Source organism: Mirounga leonina, unplaced genomic scaffold (genome assembly GCF_011800145.1).
Source record: "Mirounga leonina isolate KUSES-001 unplaced genomic scaffold, KU_Mleo_1.0 Mir_127, whole genome shotgun sequence".
NCBI classification, from domain to species: Eukaryota; Metazoa; Chordata; class Mammalia; order Carnivora; family Phocidae; genus Mirounga; species Mirounga leonina.
The window spans coordinates 1,000,353-1,014,809 of NW_023270316.1; the positions used below are offsets into that span (position 1 = coordinate 1,000,353).

General features: G+C 58.5%; 1 protein-coding gene across 1 annotated transcript in view; it reads right to left on the reverse strand.

The window, feature by feature from the left end:
- Window positions 1-6,617: 6,617 nt before the first annotated feature.
- The window catches only part of ATP11A (ATPase phospholipid transporting 11A), a 116,423-nt gene continuing 108,583 nt past the window's right edge, over window positions 6,618-14,457 (reverse strand). The window contains exon 30 of the mRNA XM_035003779.1: window positions 6,618-10,554. Coding sequence (XP_034859670.1) covers window positions 10,435-10,554 — 120 coding nt within the window. The 3' untranslated portion in view covers window positions 6,618-10,434. The remainder of the gene's footprint in view (window positions 10,555-14,457) is intronic.

Here is a 14,457-nt window from a genome sequence, read left to right on the forward strand (position 1 = left end):
GGCCGCAGGGGGAAGGGCGGAGGAGGGGGAGGGGTGCAGGGAAGGAGGAGGGCGCCCGGGAGAGGCGGGGAAAGGTGGGGGCGGGACGTGGTGGAGGGCGGAGGGGGAGGAGGCGGGAAGGGAGGGGCGTGGGCGGAGGGAGAGGAGGCGGGCTCAGGTGGGGGGAGGAGGAGGGGAGGAGGGGGTAGAGGTCTGGGGCAGGGGCGGGACCAGGAGGCGGGGGAGGGTGCGGGAGGCGGAGGAGACACCCGAGCCCGCCCCGGCCTCCTCCTACGTGTCAGGTGGGCAGGGGTCGTCCTCTCCGCCTGGGGTCGCCCCCGACCGGCGCATGCATGTCGGGCCTCCCGAGGGGACACGGGCTGGGCTGCACGCGGAGCTCTGCCCGGAGGCTCTCCCCTGCCCGACTCCAGTTCCCGGGCTCACCCGCAGGACGAGGGCCCCGCGGGCCGCAGAGGCACCTGCTCAGAGCCAGGCTCCATGCCGCCCTGAGGCCCCCCACCCACGCTAGGCTCCCCCAACTCGCCAGGAGCCTCTCAGGAGGAGGAGGGTGGCCGGCGGGGCGGGTCAACACGAAGCCCGTGCGCCCCGTGGCCTCAGCCCTGCGCGCGGTGCCTGTGGGCCAGGCCACCTGCGGGCTGCGCTTCTGCGGGAGCCGGCCAGGGCCCCGGCCAACAGCGGGGAGCCAGGCTCCGGCCCTGTGGGAAGCACAGCCCGCTGTCACGACCTAGGGCCGGGGTGGGCAGGAGCTCACTGCACCCCTTGATGGCCGTGCGGGCAGGGGGCATCAGGGCATCTGAAGCACGAAAGTGGACATGAGGACGAAAACATCCAGAACGCTCGTTTCAGCTGAGGCTTCACAAAATCTGCGTGTAGCGGGGCGGAGCGGTCAGCTGGTTTGAACTAAACCACAGCGTCCTGCCAAGAGGCAGCTCTAACGGCGGGACGCAGCATCCTGAGGTGTGGGCGCTGCCTGAGGCCCGCCCGGGGCACGGCGACATGGGCCTGCAGGGAGGGCGCCCAGCCCTGAGCCCGCAGGAGCACTTTCCTCCTCCAGGAGCGGCCCTGGGGTCGTGGGGCTCGTGGAAGGTCAGCGAGCACCCAGCGAACTCCCTGGCGGCCGGTGCGCACCGGGGCAGCTCCGCGGGACTCCCAGGCTCCGCTGGCCCAGGGTGCGGGGTCTGCAGGGGCCACCCTCTCCTGGGAGGTCCTGGGCACGCGGTGGGCACAGTGTGGGCCGGGTTCCTGACTCAGTGGACAGAGCAGGCAGGGCTCACAAGGAAGGGGGTGGCTTGAGGGGACAGGAAATGAGACGAAGGGGAAACCCTCTGCTTGGGGGGGAGCTGAAGAGATGGGAGGGGCTGGTCATGGGTAGCGCCCCAAGAACCTTGGGGAGTCAGGGACCGGATGGGTTCCTCTTCTCCAAGGGGCCACAGGGAGGTCACGGTGCTCCAGCATGCTGGGCTTTGCCTGTTTTTTTAAGACCAACACCTCGTTCCCCGTGACTGCGTGGGAGGCTCTCCGGTAAGAGAGATTCTCCGGATGGGCTGTAGGAAACACCATGTAACTGAGCAGTGAATGTACAAAGGGAGGTGGCCCCCTGGCTTCCCCGGGGACTGCTCTGCGGGGTGTCCAAGCCGACTGTGCCGCTGGTGCAGAAAATGAGGGGAAATGGCAGGTGACCCGTGCGGTGACCCTGGTCAGAATGTGTGCGGGCTGCGGGCTCAGGTCCCACAGGCCAGCGCACACGGGCCCCCGACGGGAGTGCGTCCTGCCACACGCAGGGGTTCCCAGCCAGGATCCCGCATCTTCATCTCCGTTACCCACACCCGGACGGGCTCGGCTGGCAAGCAGCTCTGGGGGCCAGCAAACCAGTAAGCCCAGAACATGAAAGCGGTCTGCTTCGGCGCAGGGTCCCCAACGCAGTGAAAGCACAGAGGACAAACCCCCAAAATTCCTGTGCTGTTCAGAAATGTTAGGGCTAATTCTAAAGTTGAGGTGATTCAAGAGGAAATGAATCTCCCCGAGTACAAAAGCCGGCCAGCTCATCCCTGGTCCGAGCAGCGCCCTGCTGGCCTCCTGCTCATCATGGCCGGATGAGCCCTTTGTGGCTTGCACAGCTCCCAAGCCCCCCGTGAGGCACAAGGAAATCACCATCACAAACGCGGCTCCAGAAAGTGCACCGCAGAGCACAAATACAAGGGGCCATTTGCACCGCGGTATCCTTGCTTACGGTGGGGGATCCATGTGAGAGGAGAGATTGCAGGGGACAGAGCACCCGCCCGGGGTCCCGGGGCCTGGGCCCCGAGTTCTGAGCTCGGGCTGCAGACTCTGGCTCGGTCCGGAGGTGGGAGTTGATGTTTGCCTGCCGATTCCAGATCTGGAACGCCGTCAACACTGTGGCAGAGCAGGAGACCCCGACGCTTGGGAGTCCTGCAAGGCTGTCCCCGTTGGTCACTGTGCCCTGGGCCCAGCCTGGGAGGGTCCATCTGCCTTCCAAATTGTCCCTGTTTCTCTGATTTACTGTTTAAAACTAGCATTTGAGATTAAATCATTTATATAAAAGCACTGCTTTCCCAAAAAAGTCTCTACTTTTTTAAAAGATTTATTTGCGAGAGAGAGTGCACGAGAGAGCGTGTGTGTGCCCGTGACCTGGGGGCGGCGGCAGAGCCTGAGCGCAGAGCCCTACGCTCCCAGGACCCTGGGACGGAGCCCAAGGCAGATGCTCAACTGCCTGAGCCACCCAGGCGCCCCCCAAGAAAGTCTCTATTAAGAAAAAGCAGTAACACCTCAGGTGGTAAACACAGCCAGTCTCCACGTAGGGCTAAGGAGAAGAGGCACAGGGCACTCCTCGTCCCCTTCAGAAAATCGGGGTTCCCTCAGGGTGTCTCTGCCCTTGTCACACTGGGTCCAAAGTGAGGAGGGGACAAGCGGGGACATGCCTGCAGCAAGCCGGGGGGCCTGCTGGCCATCCTTTGGGGGGCTGCCTAGGGTTTCAGAGAACCAACCTTGTGGGGGGAAGATGGGGTACCCTTTTCCGGCCCCCAGGCAGACCACAAGCCTACCTGGACCCTTCAGCAGCTGATGTCCCTCCCTTGCTCGCTCCTCCTGAACTAAGGTGCCCTCGGGTGTAATTGCTTCCCCGACGGCCGGCTCTGCCGTGACGGGGCCCTTAAGTCCTGCACGTCCACTTCTGGAAGCAAATGGCCAGGGCTGGTCTGCCGGACCACAGCCCAGGAGTCCAGCTCAGCTGGGCAGGCGGGGCTGCGAGCCTTGAGGTGTGGGGAGTATTCAGGGAGCTGCATCGTCATTGAGCCCCGCATCTGTCCCGGGCTCCACGCAGTCCCCGGGGCCGTGCAGCTGTGAACACAGATACGGCAGGGGAGCGCCCCTCCCTGCCCTCTTCTCCTGCCCAGCCCTTGGGGCCTGGGGTGCAGGGGTGTCCGGGCCTTCCCAGGGGAGTGGGAGATGAGCCCAGTTTGGGTGGGCCGAGAAGAGAATGGGGGTACAGAGGTGGCAAACAGAGACCCCTTCCTGAGGGCTTTTAAAGGGGAGCTGAGGAGTGCACCCCAGCTGATGGCCACGGGAGTTTTGTGTGGAAGGGCCGCTCGGTGGACAGGGAGGCCCCTGACCAAAGGGGTGGCTGCCCCCAAGGCAGCTCGTGGAGGAGGCAGGGCCCTGCGGGGTCGGGCGGGTCTGAGTCCCACCCTTCCATAGCAGGGCACTCTCGTCCCCTTCCTCACCCAGCTCTGCTTCAACCAGGGCCCCAGGGCCCCCGGGCTGGGCCGGCTTGGCCTGGGCCACGACTTCGCAGCGGGGCTGTTGTCTTCTTAGCAGCCCCCGCTCTCTGCGGCTCGTCGTCGGCACGCGTGCCCGGCACACGCAGCCTGAGCTTGCCCAGCCCCTAAGGCCGACGAATCTCCCACTGGGTCCCCCAAAGCCGGGTCTTATGGGTTGAACTGTGTCCCCTCGAAAAGATAGGTTGAGACCCTAACTCCTAGGACCCTGTCAGAGTGTGACCTTATTTGGAGATAGGGTCTTTACAGAGGCAATTAAGCTCAAATAAGGACAGGCCCCAACCCCCAATATGACTGGTGTCCTTTATGAGGGACATTTGGACACAGACGCACTCACGGGGAGACGAAGCATAGATTCAAGGTGACCTGTGTGCAGGCGGAGGACTGCCGAGGACCACCCCCTACAGCGGCCAGGAGCAGGACGGAGCCCCGAGCAGACCCTCCCTCACGGCCTCAGGAGACCCACCTGGATCCAGATGAGGGACAGTGATCCACGCCGCGGTCCGTGCGGCTCGCTCCCAGCGCCCCCAGGGAGCCCGCTCCGCCAGCAAGCTGCTCACGGGCTTCGTGTCCGTTGAGCGCTTCTGGAGCAGACTGGTCTCCAGGTAGGACGGCCACGTCTGTGCCGCCTGGTTCTCTTTCCATGCTGTCCTGTCCACGTAGGACCAACGACCCCGTGGCCGCGTGGGCCGGCCCACAAAGGGGAAGGTTGTGACCGGGGGCACTGGTCGGCATTCAGCCTGCGTTTGCCCTCCCGGGACATAGATACTTTCTGCTCCACTATTCATAAAGATCGAGGAACTGTAATCATTCACTAAGTCTAAGCTAATTAAAACATTTATTTTGATATTTATCTCATATTTTGCATCTATTTGTAGCAGGTCTTTAAAAATTCTGAAGATATTATCACTGAGGTTCTCAAGAGGACGTGTTTGTTCTTAATTATCTTAAAACCCTTTCCCTCTCTTTGAATCTTGTAAAAACCAAGTGAGTAAGAGCACTGACGTGACTTTTTTCAAATTGTGATTTTTGTGCGACTAGTTTTAAAGGCTAATACATATTCTTCACAAGCAATACATCAAGGAATCTGAAAGTTTTAATGACGACATTAGGATGGCACTTGTCCGTGGCCCCTAGGGTGTCTGGCTCCCAGGAGCTGCGACCCCCAGTGTCTTGCTGATGGGTCAACAGAGCAAACAAACGATGGAAGGCAAGCGATAGGTCGCCTCCAGTAACGTGCTGTACGCGTCAAGTGTCCATTTCTATCTTCCCAAGATTGGCTGCCATTAGTCACGACACTTGTCCACTGATTGTGGGGTTGGCATCTTCAGTGTACATGAAATTCTTCGTCTAATTCATAGTTGATGGGCCCTCGGGTTTCTGTTGAGCCTCCATCAGGCTCGGTGAGAACAAGTAAGTGCAGCGCAGTGATGAGTTAGACATTTGCTATTTCATTCGTCATTCCTGCATTATTCCAATGCGTGCCTGAATCCTAAAAATGTACAAAGGTGAACATTTTCCCTCGGGGAATTTAGTGGTATCCCCTCAATGCAGGAAACAAATGGAGAAATGACGTGTTCCCGAGACTTCTCCGTGCAAGAGGGAGCTCCCTAGCATGTGGGTGTTGTTAGGATATGACCGAGTGGTTGTGTGTTCACGGGAACACAGGTGAGTGGTGCTGGTTGTTACACCTGTGAGCCTCGTACCAGCAGGACAAGGCGCTGTCCTCCCAGCCACCAGGGTCACCGAGGCAGGTTAGACCCACGACAAGTGCCAGAGGCTTTTACTTCCTGTTGCATATTCCATAGTCTCGTGCTGGCCGCCGGCGGCTGGCCGGGGACAGTGTCGGCCACCCATCCAGCCCACGTTACTCAGCCCCGGATGCGTGCTTGCGTCACGGGGCGCGAGGGCCGGGGACAAGCCCGCACATGGTGGAGCCCAGGTCCCTCCCAGAGGTTTGGGGAGGCCTGTGGGGTGGCACCCCAGAACTGAGCATCCCCGACCGGGCTCCACCCTCGTCCCCTAATCGGCTCCGAATCTCAGACAAGGAGCTGAAGGGACCGCAGTGGCCGGTGGGCGGGAGGTGAATGACCAGCCGAGGGGGAGGGGGCAGCGTGGGGATTTGACTGGGCGAGGAGGGGACACACGAACCAGCCCGCTGTCCACAGGCGTCGTGGAGCTGGTGCGACCAGCGGGCACAGGGGACCCGTGCAGGGTGCAGGCCCGGAGTCTGGACGGGAGGAGGGAATGGGAGAGGCCAGAGGAAGGGGGAAGGAGGCCGGGGCAAGCGGAAGCTTACAGCCGGGGTGCGGGGCCCAGGCAGGACGGTCAGAAGAGCTGCGGGTGGCGATGGGGCGGCTCAGCGAGGAATCCATGATGCCGTTCTCCCGTCCTGAGCACCTGGGCCGCACTGCGGCCTCAGTGAGTGGACGTGCCACCCGGTCACCCAGGGGACGCCTGCCCACCTTCAGCCCAAACACTCAGGCTGAGAGGTTTCACCCTGCAGCTTCTGTCCCCAGAGATTTAAGCCCAACTGCTGATTTATTTATAAAGAAACCAAACCGGACATTTTTTCCTTCTCTGTTGCAAGCAGATTCAAGTCTCCTGCTTAAATAATCTGCAGAGGGGCACCTGGGTGGCTCAGTTGGTTAGGCGACTGCCTTCGGCTCAGGTCATGATCCTGGAGTCCCTGGATCGAGTCCCGCATCGGGCTCCCTGCTCAGCAGGGGGTCTGCTTCTCTCTCTGACCCTCCTCTCTCTCATGCTCTCTCTCTCTAATAAATAATCTTTAAAAAAAAAAATAATCCGCAGAAAAGTCTGATATAATTAAGTCATATTTTATCTACAGAAATAAAAGTTAAAAACAGTAGCATACAAAATAAACTTTACAAAGTGTAAGATTTGGTTTAATCACAATTTAATTTTTCAAAGTGGGTTAATGAATCATTATCAATTAAACCTGACTACCTGGAGGCTGATTTATTACCTTAACCGCACCTATTATGTTCAATAATTTAAAAATAAATTCCAGTATTTATGATGATGACAACTACAGATACCATTCATGTTAAATACATTTTGAAGATTCTCTTTTATCACATTACATAATGAATAGACATTTTAAATGGCAATGCAGACACACATCATAGTTTTAAGTCAGAGACAATATATGCATATTAAAATTCTGTATATTTTGATAAGGTAAAAAATAAAGCTATATAAACTGATCTTTATTTTCTGCAAAAGTAGAATCACACTTTAGTAATACTTCCGACGCATCTTCATTAAAGCTTTGTTTATAGACAACATCAGAATGATTCTCATTCTCATTCACCTACCCTCTAACTCAAAAAAATGTATTTGCCGACTGACATTTTTCCTGTTTTTAAATGGGAAGCTTCTAAAAGAAACGTAGAAGGCAAGAAACTGCACACGGAAATGTGACGCGGAGCTGTTAAATAAATAACGGCTTTCCGAGGAAAGGAGGAGGAATTGCACTGGGTTACTCCGGTCAGTGCAACACCGGTGAGCTCAGTGGTTTTAAAGAAAAAGGCCAGGAAACTCCCTTTAGGCCGCACTGGGCATTTGGTTGATATGCAACAATTTGAGACTAATTAGAACAGCATGTAGGAGACGTTTTGGTACTTAAAGCTGCAAAATCTCACCAGGCCAAACTACAACTCTAGAACCCGTCACCGCAGAAGCTGGGCGCCTGGGCCTCCTTCCCAAGTGCAGGCCCGGCCACCACGAGGGGCTCATCTGGTCGGCGTTCACCCTATGGAGTCAAATGCACAGGAATAGCCAAGCTGGGTTCGCACCGGAGTTGCCAACGGGAGGATGCCTCTTCTGCCCGCCGCCCGCGGCAGAGGGCCGCCCGGTGCTCCCGGAGGCTCGCAGAGGCCCCGCGGCTCGGACGGTCCGGACGCTGCTCTCTGCCCTGTCCCGAGGGCAGAGCCGTGGGGGGTCTTCCCAAGGAGGAGGCGTTGCAGCATGTCCATCCGCAGCCCCGTCTCACCCCCGGGGCTGCCGTGCCCGCCTCCGGTGTCCTACCAGGGCACGAGGCTCAAGCCTTGTGTTCCCGGAGCTCCTGGCAGGGTCCCCTCAGGAAGCGGGCAGGATGGCCAGGGCCCAGGGAGCCTGTATGTGCGCGTACTGTGTGGCCCTGAGTGGACACAGAGCTGAAAACAGGAGGCGGGGACGTGGTGGGGACCACCTGTGTGTTAGTGTGACCTGCTCTGAAGGGGATGGTGTGCGGCTTGGGAACCAGATGCTGGGACCCGTGTGGGAGATCACGGGTTGGCAATTCATTAACGTGGGCAGTCCTGAACGAGGTTTCCAAAACAAACACTCACAGTTGACAGGACTTGCTTTCAGGTCAGTTTAAGGCAAGTAAACAGGAACTCGTGCAGGTGAGAGATCGCACTGGGTCCCACGCACACACTCATCCCGGAGGGCTCTGCCGCTCTACCTCCCGCCCCGGGCCCGCGTCACCGATCAGGCGCACTCACGGAGGATTCCCTAACAACCTTGTAAGAGACACTGGGAGCACGCAAGGGGTTAGCGACTTTCCCAACGAGACGTGCGTTATCAGAGGGTACCAAACCATCCCTCGAGAAGCTTCTATTTTAAGGCCGAAGGACGGAAATGAAAAACAAATCAAAAAGCAGACGATAATCGCAATCAACTGTGAAGAATCAGCAAGCAAAATATTGTGCTCTAAATAGGCCTTCAACTAATCACTGCCGCCGGGGACACAGGTGTAGAGAATAAAATCAAACCTGAATCTTCACATTCATCAGATATGGAGATACTCGGCCAAAACGCCCACCAGAATTTAAATGCAAAGTGGCCAAAAGTTCATCAACTTAAAAAATAAAAGCTTTAAAAACGTACTTTAAAAATTAGATGTGGTATATTAACAAATAAATGAATAAAGGGATAGAAACAGCTATGAAAATATTTCAGCGCAAAGGCAATTTTAAGATTTCTAAAAAAATACATTACAAAGAATTTGTTAACTAAACATACAGAGAATCTGTCTCCCTACAGGTATTACATTTATACCCATATTAGGTTCTTAAAAACGGCTGTAAAAATGCACACACCACTGCTGCGGGCCTAGCGCGGACGGGGGGCGGGGCGCGCGGGGCGGAGGGCGGAGACCCCCGTGCACTCCCCGTCCTTTCTCCGGGTCTTTGGTTTGCTGTTGCTACTTCACCTGGACTTACCCCAACTACTCTGTGTACGCAGTCAGTTCATCCCCTAGTTCAAATAAATATCTTATAGGCGAAACATTATACAAATTGTGAAATCTGGGCTTCCCAAAATGCCTATGCGGCATGGAGCGTCTCTGAAGCAGACTCCGTGTTCACTCACCAGCGTCGCCGGGGCCACAGCCTGGAACCCGGCAGCGGGCAAGGGGCCGGCTTGTCGTTTAGCTTCGGGCGATGCTTTTCTCAAAAGGCATCCGTTTCCACATCCACACTTTGAATCTCAGACTGAAATGTCTTCTTTGTGGACCATTAAGGCTACGTCAAGGAGGTCACTTCTAGAAACAAACAGCAGTACAGAGAAGGGACCGGGACTGTCAACGCAGCAGCCTCAAGGTCTGCCCACCCCAAATGACGCCCTGGACAGCGGATCACAACACAGCGCTTATCCAACAGAACACGCAGGGCTTGGTCCGGGTCTCGGCCATGGGCAGCGGGCCAGGGCGGCAATCCTGCTTCTCAGGATTCAGATACCGCCTCACCGTCAGACCTGTGTGGGCCTGAAATAGATTTTGGAAGATGGACGTGGCCCCTGGAGGCCACCTCTCCATGAGGACATCGAAGGGTCGGGCCCCCGGCCCCCGACCACCAGCCTTCCCCTACAACTGGGGAAGCTCTCTGGACAGGAGAACGCGGGGAGGCTCTATCCGTGGAGGTGTGAGGAACACCAGCTCCTATCTCGTACTGGGAAGGCTGGAATGGCCAGTGTTCTCCATTCGTCACACACGATGTTTTTTCTCCACAGGGGCAGCTGGGGATGGGAACCACTCAGATTCACACGGGGGATGCTAGTCCTCCCTCAGAGGGACGAACCCCGAGTCGGACAGGACCCTGAAAGCAGCTTCGCTAGGTAGCGGGTTTGGACAGAAGCAGGACACAGTCCAGGACTCGACAGGCTGTAGGAACACGGTGACGCCGGGGTCTGGTCCGGCCAGTTCCAGAAGCACGAGGACCGGGGCGCTCTGGACAAGGAGGCACGGAGGCAAGGCCGGCCCGCCCCACGGGGAGGACAGGCCCCTGTGCTCGGACAGTTGGCCGTGTGGCCACCCCGCTCGAGCCGACGGCCCACCTCCACGCAGGTGCCCTCCTCCGGCGGCGTCTGGGGCTGGAGGCCCTGGCCCGGGATGCAGTGGGTCGCGTGAGCCCAACCAAATGCCCAAGGGAGGCTGTGGGGGCCCCCAGCCCCACGAGAGGTGGCGACTGCCAGCCACGCGTCCCAGACACGTCCCGTGGTTCTCATCCCTCCTTCGGGGGCGGGGAGAAGCACACACGTGCGGCTCTCAAAGGCTTGTCCTGGTTCCACCAGCGGTCCCCCCATCGGGCGCAGGGCCGGGGTGGTGGTGGTTGTGCAGGAGACCGGCGAGGGGAGGTCACGTCAGCGTCCCCTGCTTTGTGTGCGGGCCCGGCCACACGGCCCAGGGGCTGGGGCTCTGCGGGCAGGCCAGGAGGGTGAGTTCGGGGAGGTAGTCCCGGCCGCGCACGCATGTGCTCTGTTGGAGAACACAGAGGACAGCGTCAGTCCCGGGACCCTCCCCAAGGACCCCGCCCAGCCTGCTCTGCCGCTGCCCGCAGGCCTCCCGTTCCAGACACGGTCGGTGCGTGTCCCATGTGACCGCATTCTGGCCACCAGCGGCTGCCCCGCTTGGCTCCGTCATGTGCGAAACCTCTGCCAGAGGCCCCGGGGACCGGGGCTGGGGTCCACGGTCCCCTCCACGCACGCGGGCAACCTCAGCGTGTGCAGGTTCTTACGGCCCAAGGAGGCCAGCAACCTCACCCAGCCGTTGTTAAGTTTACCGGGCAGCAGAGCCTGGGGAAGCAGTCCGGGAGAAATCGGTCTTACAGGAATAACCGTCCCCGGGCAGAGAAGGCTGTGCCTGTCACCCCGGAGACACCCGGCTCAGGGCGCGTCGTGAGCGCGGCTGCATTTCCGGGCCTCTCTGGGGCAGACACGGCCCCCGGGGGCGGCTGACGGACAACGGGACACCTGTGTCGGACGTCTGCCTGGGCCAACGTCCCACGCAAACCATGCAATCTTCCACCGTCTTGTCAAAATACGGTCTTTCCTGAGAGAACTTCTGGGTGAAGCTCGTTCCACAACCAAGGCCGAGGAATGAGCTTTGCTCTGGCAAACTAAGCACTGAACACGCTGGCTGAGCGGATCCCGCAAACGCGCGTGGAAGGCCACGGCACACATGTGCGTGTGCACACGAGCAGTGCACGGCCACGTGCGGCCCAGACACGCTCAGGCAGGTCACTTACCTGGGACAGAAACACGTGTGTGTAAAAAATGTTTTTGTTCTGTTTTTTTCATCATGAACCTTTGTTATCAAAATGGCACAGCAAAACTTTGGAGGAAAAGCAGACAGTTTGGAAGGATCACAGCACACCCAGAAGGCCTGCCAGGCGGCGTGGCAGACACGGTTACCTATCCTTGGCTAATGGCGCCTCGGCCGTGGCAAGAGGTCCTTCAGAAGTGGCCCGTCCGTGCCCGGCGCAGCGGCGACCGATGCTTTGAGTTTCGTGCTCTGCTGCAAGGCGAGGAGAAATACTGAGAGGGGCTGCGCCTGGTTCCAGAAGCGCCTCCCGTCCGTGAGCACGACCCAGCCTCGCAGCCGGACCTGGGGCCTGCGCGAGCTGGGGGCAGCGGGAGGGCGCCGCCAGGGAAGGAGCGGGTCTTCCTAACAGCGCTTCACCTGAGAGAGACCAAGGGACGGGGCAGGGCACAGAGAGGAGGGCAGGCTGGGGCAGCAGGCCGGGAGCCCACGGAGGAGCCTCCGCTGGAAGGACCGGACCGGCCGCTCCCGCCCGGCGGCCGCCTCGGTGCTCAGCCCTGCACCTGCCTGTCCCTCTGTCCCTGTCCTTCGCCCCGACCCCAGGGCTAGACTCCTGCAGGGCCCAGGGGTCACAGTGCCGCAAGTCAACGCCGGCTTTCTCGTCAGACCGTATCAGTGCCTCAGGAACCAGCAAGAAGGGAATTTTAAGAGGTGGAGGAATATAAGGTGTGAGATGCAGAACATCTTCTGGTGAGGAGAAGGATGAACTGAGCAGGGGAAGGGGGTGCGGCCCTTTGCAGGGATGGAACTGTATCCGGTAACGCAGCGAAACACGTGTACAAATATGTATACACGGGTCACACATGTATACACGTGAGACCTGGTGCCTGTGATGTGTTTCTTTTTAACAGAACAGATGGAAGGAAACAACAGCCCATCTGACATGAGGACTGGTCCAGGGTCTGTTCCTCCAAAGTTTGGCGGGTGTCCAGGGGGGTCCCCAGAAGCACACGCACACCTGTGTGCGTGCCAGGGGCTCCGGAAGGTGCAGGTGTGGGGACACCTGTGGGCCGCCTCGTGTGGCCGTGGACCCCGCAGGGCGCCCGGCGCCGACTGTCCCCGAGCAGCCAGACATGGGCTTCTGAGACAGAGTCTTAGCACACCTCACGCGTCAAGAGTGAAAGTATGTATTTTTATCCCAAAGTTGGCAAGATTTAACCAATTTCATAAGCACAGCCTGTGACTTAAATGTTCCTAACAGTATCATCCTAAATGTTCTCAAGTATGTACCCAGTGAGACATAATTAAGTCATTCATTCTAGCAAATTCTGATGGCACCAGAGTAGAAAAATTTTGACTGCTGATAATTACCAGAAGTTAAAAAATGTACCATCCTGTTAGTTAAAAAATAGCATTTAAAACGTATAAAGGATGAACGGTCATTAAAAGAAAACACAGCCTTTTCTTGCTTATTTTCCTATGAACTCAGCTGCACTAGGAACAGTTTCCAAGCATCACTGACGTTGAGGCCTCTGTAAGGGTGTCCTTTAGACGCACGGACAGGAGCCATCCCCGGACAACTGTGCCCCTGAAATCGTGGCTCTTCACGAGCAGGCTGTGGCCCCGGGCAGCTACCCTGTGCGTGGCTCAATGCTGCTGAGAAATAATCCAGCACAGCCGCTCACAGCAACGTTAAGGCTTTCTCTAAAAACAATCAGATTCTTTTTCAAAGTGAAAAGAGAATTTGGAGAAACACTTGACCCGAACACCTCTCTCCTGGCTTTCTCCACCGCCTGGGTGGCTCAGCCTGAGCCTTGTCTTTTCTGCAGTGCCTTGCGGGGCCTGCACAACACTCTCTCATGGGGGCCTCAGTTTCCCTGTCTGTGCAATGGGTCTGCAGAGCTGTGTGACTGAGGAGGTCTTGCCGTCCATCCGCCATTGGCTGCGGAGAGAGGGCTGGTGCTGCGTGGACTCTGCCCAGGTGGGCTCGAGTGATGTAGGAGCTGCCACACCCACACCTGTGTGTGCAGGGGCCACGGGCACCCACCAGCCAGTGCGATGCAGCGCAGCCCTGCACCCGGGCAGGTGGGACCCGCGACCTCCCACGGACACAGAGAGAAGCATGGGCCACGCGCACTTCCTGCATCTCAGACACAGGTCACCCCAGTAGCTCCTGACATGCTCATCCTGAGCAGACAGGAGCCCGGGACGGGTGCCGGACGGCTCAGGAGGGGTCAGCCCTCTGCTTCCTGCGACCGTAACCCCACCATGCCAAACGACAGAAAAGCATCACCTTGTTCCGTTAGAAACTCAGACTGCTGGAGGTCTGAGAGAGCATAAAGATGGTGGACTGCTCAACAGAAAGGCACTGGCTCTTAGTCTGCAGTCCAGAGGGGTCGAGGGGCCACGCACATCGCGAGACAGGTGGGAGCGGTTATTTAGGCAAAGAGGTCAGAGACAAAGGGAAGGAGGAAGGGAAAAGAGAAACAAGTTAAAGCGGTTGGGCCCGGTTAATCGCAGGAACCTCCCTCGCGCATCCCCACCATCGCGCCGAGCAAACCGTGTCCCCCCTGGACGCTCCCCTCTTGGGGGCCACGCGGGCCTCTCGTCCCCTCTGTCTGTCTCCTCCGCCCGACAGCTCCCGTCATGCTCGCTTGTTAAAGAGCTCCGCGCTGTCGGTGCCGACCACACACACAAGCACCAAGGAGGGGAACGCTAGCAACCAGGGGTGCCAGGCCCAGCATGCTAAAGCAGCGCAGACTTCAGAGAGGGCCCACCCACCGGGGTCCCATCCAACCGCTGGGATGGGTGGAGGAGGGCACAGCGGTGCCCAGACCTCGCTCCCTGCAAACCCAGCAGTGGCCTGGCCGTTTCCCACCCCAGAGGCCGGCCAACGGCACCCGGGGGTGGAGGAGCAGCGGGGCCATCTGAGCTTTCCAGAAGGCCTTCCCTGGGGTCCTCACGTGCGCGGACAGTCCTCCCACCTGCAGGCCCACCTCTGCTGCCTTCTGCACACTCGGCAGGATCCTCCCTTCTCCTTACGGAGGCTCTGCACCTCCACGGGCAGGACACAGGGTGAGGGGACGGGGGACGTGCCCTCCCTGAGATTGCAGGGGTGAG